At 42.6% G+C, this 15,163-nt stretch overlaps 1 protein-coding gene across 1 annotated transcript in view; it reads right to left on the reverse strand.

Moving 5' to 3' along the window:
- Positions 1–15,163, reverse strand: part of itpr2 (inositol 1,4,5-trisphosphate receptor, type 2) — an 82,976-nt gene that overhangs the window by 36,786 nt on the left and 31,027 nt on the right. Inside the window, exons 32-37 of the mRNA XM_059506657.1 lie at positions 14,588–14,713; positions 14,295–14,423; positions 14,018–14,138; positions 13,435–13,613; positions 13,022–13,155; positions 11,814–11,922 (exon numbers count right to left, since the gene is read on the reverse strand). Of these exons, the coding sequence (XP_059362640.1) occupies positions 11,814–11,922; positions 13,022–13,155; positions 13,435–13,613; positions 14,018–14,138; positions 14,295–14,423; positions 14,588–14,713 (798 nt within the window). The remainder of the gene's footprint in view (positions 1–11,813; positions 11,923–13,021; positions 13,156–13,434; positions 13,614–14,017; positions 14,139–14,294; positions 14,424–14,587; positions 14,714–15,163) is intronic.

The following is a 15,163-nucleotide window of genomic DNA, read 5'->3' on the forward strand; positions in this document are numbered from 1 at the left end:
TTTAAATAATTTAAACAACGCTGTATTTTATTAATGTAAACTATAGTTAAAATGCATGCCCGGGGCCCAAGACTGCTCATTAGATTTACCCATAACAAATTAGATCTCATGTTTAACCATTATAGAGACAACAGAAGTAGTGGCAAATTCCAGAAGATTTGGTGTGAACGTGACATGAGTGCTGAACGGCCTCTGACAACCTGGAGCTCACATCTCCGAAAAACTTTAAAGCAAATTTTCAAATAGACATTATCTTTAACAAACTGCATATTTGAAGTCTAAAAAAGGACATTCTCACCTAAAAATAAGAACTCTCAAAACTGTATTCCATGACACAAACACAGTATTATTTATAAAATTATATTGGGCAATCGCCATGATAATCACAATGAGAAATACCGCAAGCAGAGTGATGCAAACAGTTAGAGTTCCGATATCACTAGAAAATGTTTTTTTTTTTTTTTTTTTTTTTTTTATACAAGATTTCGGGTTTTCACTATTTTCGATCAAAAAAAAAACATCTTATAGATTTAGTCGAGCTGTAATACTTTAGTAATGCCTTGTAAATAATAATGTGGTAAAGATTCAGACACTGTACTAAGCACTGGCCATGATTAGATTTTCCATTTGCGACCCTGGATCACAAAACGATGGGTTACTTAACGTAATCCCGGGTTCTTTGATAACAGAGTGAGGTGTTTCACTATGGGAATCGCTTTGGGCGTGACCAACTACGGAAGCTCCTATGCCACCACGTCTGTCTTTGACAGACAGGTCGACCTGAGATCAGGCTCCGCCCCCACCTATATTACTCAGGTCGACCCCTACGAAGTCATTCAGAGAGATTTCTTCCCGTTCCTATGCAAGGAGGGAAGTGTTGGTGAAACACCTCACTCTGTTATCAAAGAACCCGGGATTACGTTAAGTAACCCATCGTTCTTTTTCTAACTTCGCTCGGTGTTTCACTATGGGAGATATAGACCACTCCCGGATTGCAACGTACGCTATACCAATCATATGAGACTCGACGTGCTGGCTCCTAACACTGTATGAGCTAAGGATGGCTCAGACACATTCAGTCTATAAAATCGCACAAAAGTGTGTGGTGTGGCCCAGCTTGCTGCAGCACAGATCTCCTGGACCGAAACGCCCCTAAGTAAGGCCTCGGGAGGTTGGGAACCTCTGCATTCATATGCTAAGGAAATAGCTTCTAAAATCCAATGGGACAGTCGCTGACGTGACAATGGCTTCCCTTTGTGAGGAGTAGCCCATGACACAAACAGCTGATCATTTTTCCTGAAACCTGCTGTCCTTTCTACGTACACACGAAGTGCCCGTACAGGACACAAGGCATTCAACCTCCTATCCTCCGGAGAAGAGAACGGAGGAGGGTGAAAAGCTGCAAGATCCGTAGTCTGACATCTATATGACGAATCCACTACTTTAGGTACGAAAGCAGGGTTCGGGCGAAAGGAAACCCTTGTCAAACCTGTAGAAAACTGCAGACAAGACGGGCTGACCGACAGCGCCTGTAAGTCACTCACCCTCTTAGCTGACACCAGCGCTAACAGTAGTGCTGTCTTAAGAGAGAGAAGCTTTAACCCTATAGTTTCCAACGGCTCAAAAGGGTGTTGAGAAAGGGCCTCTAAGACTGTAGACAAATCCCACAATGGGACCATTCGCCTGGGCACTGGCCTCTTACGTCGTGGCCCCTTCATAAATCGTCTTATTAAAGGGTGCTGACCTGCTGTCTTGTCACCAAACCCCACATGACAAGCAGATATAGCCGCTAAGTATACCTTTATCGTAGAAAAAGCTTTCCCTTTATCTAACAGATCCTGCAGGAAACATAATATGTCCCTCACTGAACATTGAAAAGGGACAATATGACTCCGTCCACACCATTCTTCAAAGACTCGCCATTTATTACTATACAGTGAACGAGTGGAAGAGGCTCTTGCACGCTGTATAGTGTGTATGACTGATGGGGGCAGGCCTGCTGCATTTAAATTCCACCTCTCACGGGCCAGGCCCAGAGAGCTATCCTGTCTGGGTGAGGATGGTAGATTCCCCCCCCCCGCTTGAGAAAGGAGGTCCCTCCGGGGAGGGAGGGGCCAAGGCTGACCCGATAGTAGTTGAACTATCTCGGCCACCCAAGGTCTGGATGGCCAACGCGGGGCTACAAGTATCAGTGACAATCCCATTTCCCTCACTCTGGCTAGAGTGGGTGAAATCAGGCTCAGAGGGGGAAATGCATACAGCAGAACATTTGGCCATGGGTGGGCTAAAGCATCCACACCCAACGGTGCATTTCCATCTGCCAGAGAGAAGTACAGAGGACATTGAGCGTTTTCCTGCGAGGCGAAGAGATCTACGACCGCCTGGCCGTATCTCTGCCATATCTGCTTCACCACCTGAGGATGAAGTTTCCACTCTCCGTACAGAGGATTTCCTCTGGACAATAAATCCGCCTCCCTGTTCAATATCCCTGGAACATGGGTTGCCCTGATGGATAAAAGCCTTATGTCGCACCACACAATCAGCTCTTTTGCCAGCTGGTGCAGCTGAAGAGAGCGTGTGCCTCCCTGTCGGTTGATATAAGCAACAACTGTGGAATTGTCTGTTTTCACTAAAACATGCTGACCCCTGATGAAGCTCAGAAAATGTTTCAGCGCTAGAAACACTGCCAATAATTCCAAGTAATTTATGTGTTTGTGAATCAGCTGAGGAGACCAAACGCCGTTCACAGCTCTGCCCATCAGCGTCGCTCCCCAGCCCTTTAATGATGCGTCCGTCGTCATAGTGACTCTTGACGACACTGCCCCCAAGGGAATCCCAGATCTGAGGGTCGTGGGGCTTTCCCAATGTCTGAGCGCTCTGACGCACGCATAAGTCACTCTCACCTGTCGGCTGAGATGACGGCGAGAACGCAGACGCACGACCCAGCGATGAAAGTCTCTCATTATTAGTAGTCCCAGCCGTACTACAGATATCACTGAAGCCATTAAACCCAGCATTCGTAGGCACAGTCTGAACGGGAAAATTTTCCCGTCTGAAAACGGGAGAGACACTGAGTGAATGACGCGATCCTCCTCTCTGTCAGAGTGACTCGATATGAGAGGGAGTTTATACTGAGCCCTAGATATTCTGTGTGCTGAGCTGGCTCTAAGCGGCTCTTTTCCATGTTTATTCTGAATCCCAAGCTGTCGAGATGCAATAACACCATGTCTGCGTCTTTGATTGCTTGCTCTTTTGACGAGGCGCATATCAGATAATCGTCTATGTACAACAGTATTCTTATCCCCTTGTTTCTCAACGGGAAAAGAGCTGCTTCCACACATTTGCTGAATACTCTTGGCACTAGAGACAGACCAAAGGGCATCGTCTGAAATTCGTAAGCAGTGCCTCGAAATGCAAACCTGAGATACTTCCTGTGAGACGGGTAAACATCCATGTGAAAGTACGCGTCTGACAGGTCGACCGTCACAAACCAGTCGTTCTGGCGGATGGATCGACTAAGTGTTTTGTGTGTCAACATTTTGAATGAATATTTCCGTAGGTGCTTCTTTAACACACGTAGATCTAGAATTGGGCACAGAGATGTGCTCCCCTTCTTTGGGATCACAAAGTAACGGGAATAAAAGCCCTGACAGCTCACTTCCTTTGGCACTACTCTGATGGCTGGTTTGTCTAAAAGAGTGTCTATCTCGGCCGTCAGGACGCGAGCTGATTCTCCATCGGCCACTGAGGCTATTATACCATTGAATCTGGGTGGTATCCCTGTGAAATCGTGTTTACAACCCACGGATGAGCTGCGCATGTGCGCCAACTGAGTATGCGAGTCGAGAGAGGTCCCCTGTATACTTCCCCAACGCAGGCGCGCTTTGATGACATCATTACCGTCTCCGCGCTGACCCCTTCTTGAGACGCGCGCGCTCCCTCCAGCGGAGAGGCTAGGGATACACATCCCAATGTTTGGATTTTTTTGCAATCTATCGCCCTCGGCTGTCTGCGGTAGTGAAACATTTACTGTGTTTAATGAGATGGGGGAGCCTATCGCCCTTAGCCTGTGGCCTGGATGCGATAATGCATTTTTTGGGTGGGGTGGGCGGTTTCTCGCCGCCGCGGCCGCAAATGAATGTTTCCCCCAGGGTCCGGAGCCATTAGATCTCGGACGATAGCCAGATTGTTGTCCGCTGGGAGGCGGTCTCACACTCCTAACTCCCGTCTGTCTCCCTCTCACCGCAGCGGCTGCTGCAAAGCCTTGCCGTGCTGGCTGAGAGGGTGGTCGCGGTGTTTGTTTGCGCGGTAAACAGAGGTTAAAAGCCTCGTCCTCCTGTTTCCTGAGGGTGCTTGTTTCTCTCATTTTCTCGAGAGCTGGTCCGAAAAGGCCCTTAGTTGGGTCGAACGCAGCGTCCATCACGTCAGCTTTTTGAGCGTCGCTTAATCCAGACAGGTTCAGCCATAACGCTCTCTCACCTGAAACGGCCAAGCCCATAACACGGCCACAGCCCTGAACAGCGCCACGAGAAAAGCGGAGAATCAGGTCGTTTACCACACATATCTCGTCCCAGAGAGCTGGGTTCGGCACTCCCGTATCTAATTGTCGCCCCATCTCCTCCAAAATCTCCGCCTGGTACGCTGACAGTAAAGTCACCGCGTTCAGCGAGCACACTGACTGCGCCGCATACTTGTACATCCTCTGATAGACGGACGTGGTCAGACGCTCCATTTTGTTCGGCAGTGAAATTTGGGAAGAGGCAGAAATAGATCGGCGATTCGGATGGAGGTGATAGGCCACTGAAGACTCTATCGCTGGGGGTCCGGCCAGCCCCAGCTCTCCCATCCCTTGGATCTCAAGTTTAGAGCATCCCTTGGTCGGGAGTTTGCTCTTAAAGGGGCTACCCCAATGGTGGGACATCTCCTTCATGCACGCCGGTACGGCAGGTAGGAGTTGTCTCGTTGTGGTTTGAGCAGGCGGAAGCCTTTTCCCGTCATAAAGGTCCCTCTCTGCTCCTTCTGAATCCTGAGCCGCAGGCCACGCTAGGCCCAGTTTAGCCGCGGCTCGCTTGCATACCTCGTGCAGGTTACTGAGGTCTCGACTGCTGGACGGGGAAGAGAGCGTTGTCTTCCTCCTCTTCTTCGTCCATGTCCAAGTCGAGGAGGTCATAGTTAGCATCGCCCTCTGCGTCCTCGTCTCCCGGCTCCTCCTTGTGTGCGAGAAGGCCATTGAACAGAGGAGGCATATCCGGGGATTCGGCTTCCATTATCTCAGCCCAGCTCGTCGTGGTAGCTCGCCGATGATCGTTAGCCTTAGTTTTCGCGATGGCTCCAGTCAGACATGGGTCCTGCTGGCTAGCCACCGCCACTCTCAGCCTTCTCTCTAAAATTTTAACCGGCAATGACGCACAGTGAACGCACGTTTGTGGGTCCGCAAGCGACGTTTGAGCGTGCTTAGCGCCCATGCACACGATGCACATGGGATGGGGATCCCTGCCCGAGATGGTTGCTCCACATGATGATGGACACGGGCGGGGTGCGGGTTCCTTCTTCGACTCATTCCCTTTGGCGGGGGTAATGACTGTCGACATGACGGCTGGAGAGAGAAGGAGTGATTCGAAGACTAGTCACAACACGTTAGTCCGATTGATGGTTCACAGGGTAGTTAGCCCTTTTCACGGCTCGCCTTGACGCGTAAAGCCTACGGTGGCTTGACACCACTGAAAATCCGTCGTGATAACACGCGATATTCCAAACAGAATAGCTCGCCTTGACGCGGACACTATTCGGTGTGACACTCAACACAGTCCCAATCCACTGATGTCGCGTTCGGTGGCGAAAACCAATGACGGCCCGTCTGTTGAACAGTTAAGCGAAATCAGCGACAAGGTCGGACGTGCTGAGAGAGCTTGTAGTCCCTCATGGGAAGAAAGCGAGAATGACTTCGTAGGGGTCGACCTGAGTAATATAGGTGGGGGCGGAGCCTGATCTCAGGTCGACCTGTCTGTCAAAGACAGACGTGGTGGCATAGGAGCTTCCGTAGTTGGTCACGCCCAAAGCGATTCCCATAGTGAAACACCGAGCGAAGTTAGAAAAAGAACCAGTCTTAAGTCCCTGGTGTATGTTTGTAGCAATAACCAAAAATACATTGTATTGTATCAAAATGATTGATTTTTTTTATGCAAAAAAATCATTAGGATATTAAGTAAAGATCATTTTCCATGAAGATATCTTGTAAAATTACTACTGTAAATATATTAAAACTTTAATTTTTTATTAGTAATATGCATTACTAAGCTCTTCATTGGGGAAAGTTTAAAGCCGATTTTCTTAATATTTAGATTTTTTTGCACCCTCGGATTCCAGATTTTCAAATAGTTGTATCACGGCCAAATATTGTCCTATCCTAACAAGCTTATTTATTTCAGCTTTCAGATGATGTATAAATCTCAATTTCAAGAAATTGGCCCTTATGACTGGCTTTGTGGTCCCGGGATTTTGAAGATTCTATTGTAAAAATATCCTTACAAAGTAACTATGGTGCTTTCCAATGGTGTTTATGCAGGTCAAGCTGACCAGGATGAATATCAATACAGAACATGATCCAAGCTGTTGAGAACATGCTGCTCTTAAAGTTAGTCTCTTCACTACAGCTTGCTCCTGCTGCATACTCTGGACCTCCTGTGGATCATCTACAGGTGTGCTTTTCTGACTCTTAAAGGAAAAGGAGCAGTACAGCATGTTCTGGGCTCATTTCCATGGTGACCACACACCTCTTGCATCATGCTTGATGACTTATTTAAACAATGAGGGTGGGACGGCAAAAAAAAATCAATACACTTACCAATACACAGTTGCTAGAAGAAAGAATTTTCTACAGTGTAAGAGATAATGCATTAAAACACAATACAAAAATTTGGACCCTCTATCGACACCTGTGGCTAAAACATGAAATTGCAAGTGATATACAGTAGAGTCGAATGAAAGGACATCTCTAAATCTAAAATTAAACACTATAGGTTTACCAGGGTGACTTGAGGGTAAGACCAGATTTATTTAAACACAGATTTTTGGATGTACTGCTTTTTTACAGTGTATTACTTTTCTAATTTTTACAAATCATATTTTAGTCCAAAGTTAAATAGAAAATTGTAATTTGAGCAATGCAAAATTCGAACCGTTTAAAAATACAGAATGAAAATTTGTACTTTAAAAAAAAAATCATTTAAAAATATATATATTTCATATATTTTTTTTTATAAGATGAAAAAAGTGTATTTATATAAAAAAGAAAAAAGGATTACTTAAGATTTACTCGTTTACTCATTACTCATTTTACTTTAAGGTTTCTTTATTCAACATTTTTTTAAATCCTCAAATTTAGCTTATATTCAAATTTTTTATCCCAGACGTTCAACGTGGTCTCAAACCCGTTTTTCCCCGACTGTCCAGTAATTAAATGCACTGAAAATGCGTTTTGTTTAGATTTTTTAGCAGTCGGGACGCTACCTCCCTGAACAGGTATGCTAGCATGTGGCTTTGGTGAGACCCCTGGGTTAAACGTGTGTGTGTGTGTGTGTGTGTGAGAGAGAGAGTGAGTGTCCATGTAGGCTTTGGTTTAAGAGTTCTGGCAGGATTTGTGTGTGGGCTGAAACAGTCGTATTCCACCGCAGTCATCGGGGACCTGCTCGCACAGAGCTGATGTATGTGCATATATTTTAGAGCTTGTACATGTCCTGTTCCCACCCCCAGCCCAGCATTGTGTGTGCAGTGATGTGTGTGTATCTGCATGTGTGAGGAGCATAACCACTTGAGGTTGGTAATCTGGAAAGCTGCTTTGCCTTTTGGGCGGTAGTGTGAAACTTGGCTGAAGAGAAATACAGGCAGGATGAGAGAGAGAGAGAGAGAGAGAGAGAGAGAGAGAGAGGTTGTTATGTAACAGGGCTTTTCTTTCCTTGGTCAACAAACAGGAGAGTCCTGTTTATACACACACAAACACACGCAAAGCTAGTCACCAAATACTGGTGGGAGAGAGAGTTTACTTCAAGGGTACACCAAACTCGTGAGACTCGTGAGGTATTACTCTAAATAAACACTCTGGGACAGGCTGCGGTTAATGATTTGAAACAAGAGCTGGACGCAATGAACAGAAACATCTTGGAAAAGAGAGAAAGTATGCAAGGACCAGAACTGGCCTGGCTGTCTTACTGAAGGGTTTCACACGTACACCGGGCCACACTCACTCACACATTTATATCATGTTCTGCAAAAACACAAAGCCTGTGCAGTGCATCATGAAAATGGTGCTGGTGCTTGTGCCAGTATTGGAAATTCGGCCAGAGGGATTTATAAACAGACTAGTGTTTTCATTGACGTAGTTCACTGTTAGAACACAAACACAGCATAGTACATGACGGTCTGAAGTTTCAGATCTTTTTGTTTTAATGCCCAAAGTCATTTAAATTTGTGCCTTAAAGCAGTGAGCATCAACAATTTGGCTTGATTTAATAAGCAGAATTTGTTCAACATAAGTAATTATTTGTAATTACTGTTTTTTTTTTTTAAGAAAAAAAATGATGCATTAATTTGATTTAAAAAATGACAGTACAGATTACAGTACACAATACTATTAGAAATGTAAAAAACGAATTAGAAATTCTGGAAAAATGTATTCTTAGTTTATTTTATGACAATGCCATGAAAATATTTAAATGATTGCAGGGGCTAGAGGAAGTTAGTATTTTTGATTAAAGATTACGAGGGAACACACACACACAAAAAAATGCTAATTTAAGTCAATAAATCAATTAAAATTAGAACAGTCAAACCACACCCTCCCTGGAACCACAAGTCAAATGTCCCTAAACACAACTACACATACGTCTTCCACACTGACAAAAACTGAATAAACACACAGGAAAATACACGGATACTCTCGCCACATTGAAGCTTTGCGCTCTGCTTTCTCTGCTGTGACAGTTTGGCCAGTACCACATATCTAAAATTACGGAAGAACAACAGCACCTGCTTGACATTTTAAACATTTTGTACACTGTGTGCAGACACATGCTCACGTTCAGCTCACCACACTGACACAAGTGATCATTCGAGAGAGAGAGAGACCAATTATATCTGCTCATGAGTCATGACCTGCTGCTCAGCAACCAAATCACCAAGTCATTGGCGAGAGAGAGAAAAAAAGAGAGAAAAAAAGAATGGCTTCGAGCTAGTATGAGAGAAATTCAACCCGAAAACAAAGACTTGAGAGAAAAAGCACTGAGATAAACAAGTGCTAAATGATGGGAGAGACCGAGCGAGTGAGTGAGAGCGAGAACATGATGAGCCACGTGAGGTTGGCTCAGACACTGCAGGCCAGTTACGTAAACACCCCCCGCTCCGTTCGCCTCATGGACTCGGCAGACACCGCACCTCTCCAATCCCTCCGCCTGCTGCTGTGCCACGCTTTTTTCTCTTCCCTCACATGGCTTATCACATGCTCGCTCCCTCCCTCCTTCATTCCCTCGCTCTCCCTCCTACTCTCTGTCTCTCCGGAGAGCCAGCGGTCTGTGCCGAGCAGGCCTGCTTGAAACCGCAGCACCACTCTCAGGGCGGGAAGAACACGACAAAACAGCCAAACCCCGTGGAGAACGAGTGCTCCAAAATAAACAAACACATATGGTCGTGGAATTACGCAAACTATCTTTTTTTTGGCAGAGAGGCGGAACAAATCAGAGTCACTTTTACACTTCTAAACTTAAAATACATTTAAGACTTTTCGCCACTCATTGTGATGTCATAATGACATGATGTCATAATGTTTATGATGCAACAACATGGCAAACAGCCAAACCCAGTGGAGAACGAACACTCCAAAACAAACACGTACACATTTGGAATTGGAATTGCGTTGTTGTTGTTTTTGTTGTTTTTAGCTGAAAATCGCTTATTTGACCGAACCTTCTAATTTAGTCACAAGTCTTGTTTGTTACATTTACAACATTCTGCAACACACTGTGATATCATAATTAGGAATGTCCCAAGCCGATCTCAAGGATCGGTGCCGATTAAGCTTTTTTTTTACTAATCATAGGCCCGATCCACCGATGATTCATCAGCGGTCATGCCGGTGTCATTCAATAGGTGGCGATATGCACTTTCAACAGCCCACTGCAAGAAGACCCTCAAATGTGCGTGTGAGAAAGGCAAGAGCAACGAGGTCTTTTCTAGTGCATCACACATATTCAGGATTCCGTGCTTAATGTTTTGATTTGTTCTGCACTTTGTATAAGAAATCACTCTACAGTAATTTATTCACTATTTATGTTTATCTGCCGTCGTTACCATAATGTTTGGGCTATGTGCTGACTTGAGTCTTATTTTGGAAATGACTGACAGACTGGCATTCACAAATGTCATGCTTTCTAATCTTATCTCAACTTTTTTTCCTTTATGTTGTAAAAAATGTATTTATTGTACATATAAAATACAAGACATCTACTAATGTCAGTGTGTGCTTTAGGGGTGCACAATAAATTTTGGCCAATAATTAATGCGCATCTCATCAGTAAAGCCGGTTCTCTAATCAGTGGTATATTCCATCATGTTTCACAGAGCCGCGGTTACTACGCAGAGCCGTTTATTAATGGACAAGCTGCGCAAATCAACGCTGTTAATGAACGTGGATTCATTATGAAGTCATAATATTTATAATACACCGATACAGCAAACACAGCCAAAAAACGGACATAGAAAAAAACTATTTTGGCAGAGAGACGTAACAACTTTCAAGGTTTAGTAACATCTACTGTTCCGTCAATTTCAGTCGTCATTCTAATAGAAATCCGTGTGATGGGGAGTTTCGTGTAAGGGTGAAAAAGTTCCCTCAAAAAGCTTTCGCTTATATTCACAAAATTTCAATGCACAAAACAAAAGAAACCTACTTGGTTTGAAAGCTGTATGTCACTATACTATTGAAAATGGACCTGTTTTGCATGCAAAATTGTGCTGAAATCTCGCTAATGGAACCATGCCTTTATACATTTAAACTTGTCACTTGTCTTGTATGCTACAATGTTACATTTAAGACAATCGACCAGTAATGACTAATGTCATAATGTTTATGATGCAACAAATGGGAATTAACCTGCTAGAGCTTTTCCTGTCATTTATTCCTTATTTTTCTATTCTTCCTTTTCTTTGTTTTTCTCTAACTCTCTCTCTCCATGTGCAAGGCCGTAGTTAGATCTCTGCAGTATTGATTTATGGTGCTGGATGATTTGGCTACTTGCTCCAGCACTAAGAGAGTGTCCTCATGTGCCTTTGCTTATGTAACAGAGCGGGACTATTTCTCCACTGAATGCTGATTAACTGTCTGGAGCTTTAGGACTCCCAGCATTCATCCTGCTACAGATGCCAACAACACTGCAGAGGCCCAGGAGCCGCTGCGCTTCACTTTGCACGCTCGCACGCACACAAGCACAAGCACTCTTGGCTCAACGGGTTGAGAGGAGGGGTCATCAGGTTCACTATCCTTGGTTTTGCCACTATCGCCCTCTTCTGGTGGTTACTTGCATGGCAACAACATTCTGTAATGGCTTTATGACATCACAGGTGGCAGGTGCGTTTCTGATGTTCACTATAAAACCTGAGCTGATCTGCTGTTTGTTACTGCTCATTAGTGGCAGGCTGTCTAAGAAACACATTTTCTACATATTCTCATAATTACAGACAAAGAAAACATTCACTCATACAAAAAAAAAAGTGTGAGCAAAAAAGGCCAGAATAAGGTTACGGAAAGTTCCCACAACACTTACCTTTTCCTCGAATATTTCTTTCCTATCCAGCATCTCTCGCAGGGTCTGCAGGATCTTAATACACAGCTTCTCCTCCTTCTCCATCAGTTTCTTGGTGTGTTTGATGAGCCTGAGATATATACAAAATATTGTATCATATTTCACACTGAACATGTAATATGATTTAAGTATATCCACTTGGCCACTTGACCAGTCACATCAACTACAAATGTTTTGCAACTATGCATTTAACTATAATCAATACATACATTTAATAATTTTTTACTGTAAAATATTTAGAAATATAATTCTTTGTGTTTCATTGGAGTAACACTGGCTTAGATTGTTTTTCTTGAGAACAATAGATTATGCAAGTAACAGTGCCATTTACAGGCTAGACGTGTGACAAAACTGGATTTTATATAACAGTCAGATGTTATTTAAATATTTAAGGACTAAAAACACACTACTGTTAAAGTTTGAGGTCAGTAAGATTTTTTATTAAAACATGATTTATTCCTGTGATGGCACAGCTGAATTCTCAGCATCATTACTCCAGGCTTCAGTGTCAAATGATTGCTCATAAATCAATCTAATATGTTGATTTGGTTCTCAAGAAAGATTTCTCATCAATGTTAAAATCAGTTGCGCGGTGTTAAATTGTTTCAAGATATTTTTGTAACAATGCTTAAGTCTTCACTGTTGCTTTTTCTCAATTTGTGCATCCTTACTGTACAAAACTATTAATTTCCTTTACATTTTTTTATAAAAACTAACTGACCCAAAATGTTTGAAAAGTAGTCTACATTGCAATCAATCCATATATTTGATATCTGTAAATAAAATCAAGTGATTTGCAAGCCAGAATTTAAGAAAAAAGTCCAGCCACATGTGACAATATCACATACTATTGGGTTGGCAGTTTCAGTTCAATAAGTATTTGAATTGTTTTTGCAACAATTTTCCATAAGTCATGTTATTTCAATAAATGGAATGTCCCAAAAAATTGTGACACATAAAACAGGAAGTCGTGTAGACTTATATAATCACACACAGACGGTCTATGATTTTAAAGGTATATCTTGCTCAGACTCCGATATAGCAGCAATTCTCATGGATTTATAATGTCATACCTATGGCTATTTTTAACACTGCCACTGGACTTGTTTAATATATTCGTCGCATATGACGCACGGTTTTAATTAGTTTGATGTGGGTGCGTGTCTCACTTAGACATGAAGGCTCCATCCTCACTGCGGAGCTGAGGAAACAGCATCTCTGGGCTTTGCAGCACGTCTACTAATACAGAAAACTCTGCATGCACCTGCGGACTAAACTGTTCCTCCAGATACACAATGACCCCCTGAAAAACATACACACAACATCCAATCAAAAGCAGTAGTCAGTGTAAAAGACAGAAGACATTTAACATGCACAAACACTATTACTGTTATCTAATCAGCTGTGTAGCATAAGGTAATGATTGGATCAGTGATGGTGTGGTATACTATTCTTATAACTTTTTTTTTAATAATAGCTTTCTGGAAGGCCATATTCTGGAAGGAAAACACAGCTGCACAGGGTCAAAATTGAATTGTACTGATGTTTGTCATGAAAGTTTTATATCTGAAAGTGATGTTACCTGTAGTTTCTCAATGATCCTGTAATCATGGGCCCCAAAAGGCTCCTTACGGGGCCGGCCGCGGGTCGACAGCTTCCAGTCTTTCACTGCGCGCTGCACCATGCTGGTGTGTGTCTTTAGTGACAGCGTATTGACCTGCCCGTCCAGGTCCACTGGAATGGGGATTGCCCGGCTCTTTGCTGGACAGGGTTAGATGGAGATGCCTTTATAAACTTTATGCATTTTCTTACATATAGCTTGTTAAATGTTACACTAAATGGCAAACACTCTTCTGTATTTTTATTCTATTTTCTGGGGACATTTTTTAGTGTTTAAATGCTTCCAGCTAATTATTCAATGCTGACATGTTTTTTTAAATATTGACCATCCTCCTTCAGATTTCTAAATTCTGAAGGAGGGTGGTCAATATTTAAAAACATGCGAGCATTGAATAATTCGCTGGAAGCATTTTTAAGCAATGGTGAGGCTTCCATATTTAAATATTCATAAAAACAAAAACCTTTAATCCACAAACCAAATTCCTCTGTTACATGGGGGCATTATATTTGGGTTAAGAATAATCACTGCCAGATGTGAAACTTACCCACGTCAGCAAGGGTTTTGATGCAACCCTCAATGTTAGTCTTCTGCAGGGAGTTGAGCCAGGTGCAGTTATAGAGTTTAAAGGCATTCTGCAGCAGCTTAACGAAAGTTGCTTGATGAGCCTGACAAAAAGATAGAAATATCTCAATGTCAACCAGCATTAGTAAAGCAACATTAATATGATTCATAGAGCATAGGGAGAGAAATACGTCTCCTCTTCACATCAGACTGAGATGAGATGAGGGGAGGAACTCGTGGATTGAACTTTCTAGCTCTACCTGCAGGTTTGAGTTGCTGACAGAGAACTGCGAGCCGAAGAAGCCCTTGACGATGGCCATGATGGTATCAGTGACGTATTTTTCAAGCCATGTATCCGCATGCTTCCTGTCTGTGGTGCCTTTATACACCTACAACATCATCATCATCAGTTCAGGATGCTTAGCACCCACAAAGCAAGTACAAATCAGTCACAGATGATTTAAACAGCTCTTTAAGCCTGTCTATTATGCCTCACAAATTGCGAGGGAGGGAAAACGAGAGAGAAAGAGTTAGTTGGTGTTAGTTAACTCACAGTTTCTATATCTCCAAGGAAATTGTCAAAGAGTTTCCAAATGTGGTTGCTGGTGTAGATCTCCTTCATCTCCACCTCAGTGTCCACATAGCAGTGGTTCACGAAATTTACGTATGCTATTTTTACCTGCAACAGATATAAAAACAACAATCAAAAAGTCTTGATGTCACTAACAAAAAAAAAAAAAAAAGTGTAGTTACATTTTTTTTTTTTTTGTACCAGGTAAATACTATGTATTCTGTAATCATTCAGTACCTTGGTATACTGTGGCCTTAAAAAGGTATTTGGATATCTAAGCCAAACTAAAAAAAAATTCTTCAAACCTAATTTTTTTTAATTATTGTATTGGTATTGTATGTTATCTAATGCAATGACATTCAAATGTTTTAAATGTGCAGGCAAAAATATATATTCAATAAAGAGATCTCTTATTCTCACAAAGGCTGCATTTTTTTTTTTATTAAAATATAGGAAAAATAGTAATACGGTGAAATGATAAAATTACATTAACAATAACACCAATAACTGTTTTCTACTTTAATATACTGTATTTTAAAATGTAAATTTTCTTTAATG

This window comes from Carassius carassius, chromosome 23 (assembly GCF_963082965.1).
Source record: "Carassius carassius chromosome 23, fCarCar2.1, whole genome shotgun sequence".
Lineage (NCBI taxonomy): Eukaryota > Metazoa > Chordata > Actinopteri > Cypriniformes > Cyprinidae > Carassius > Carassius carassius.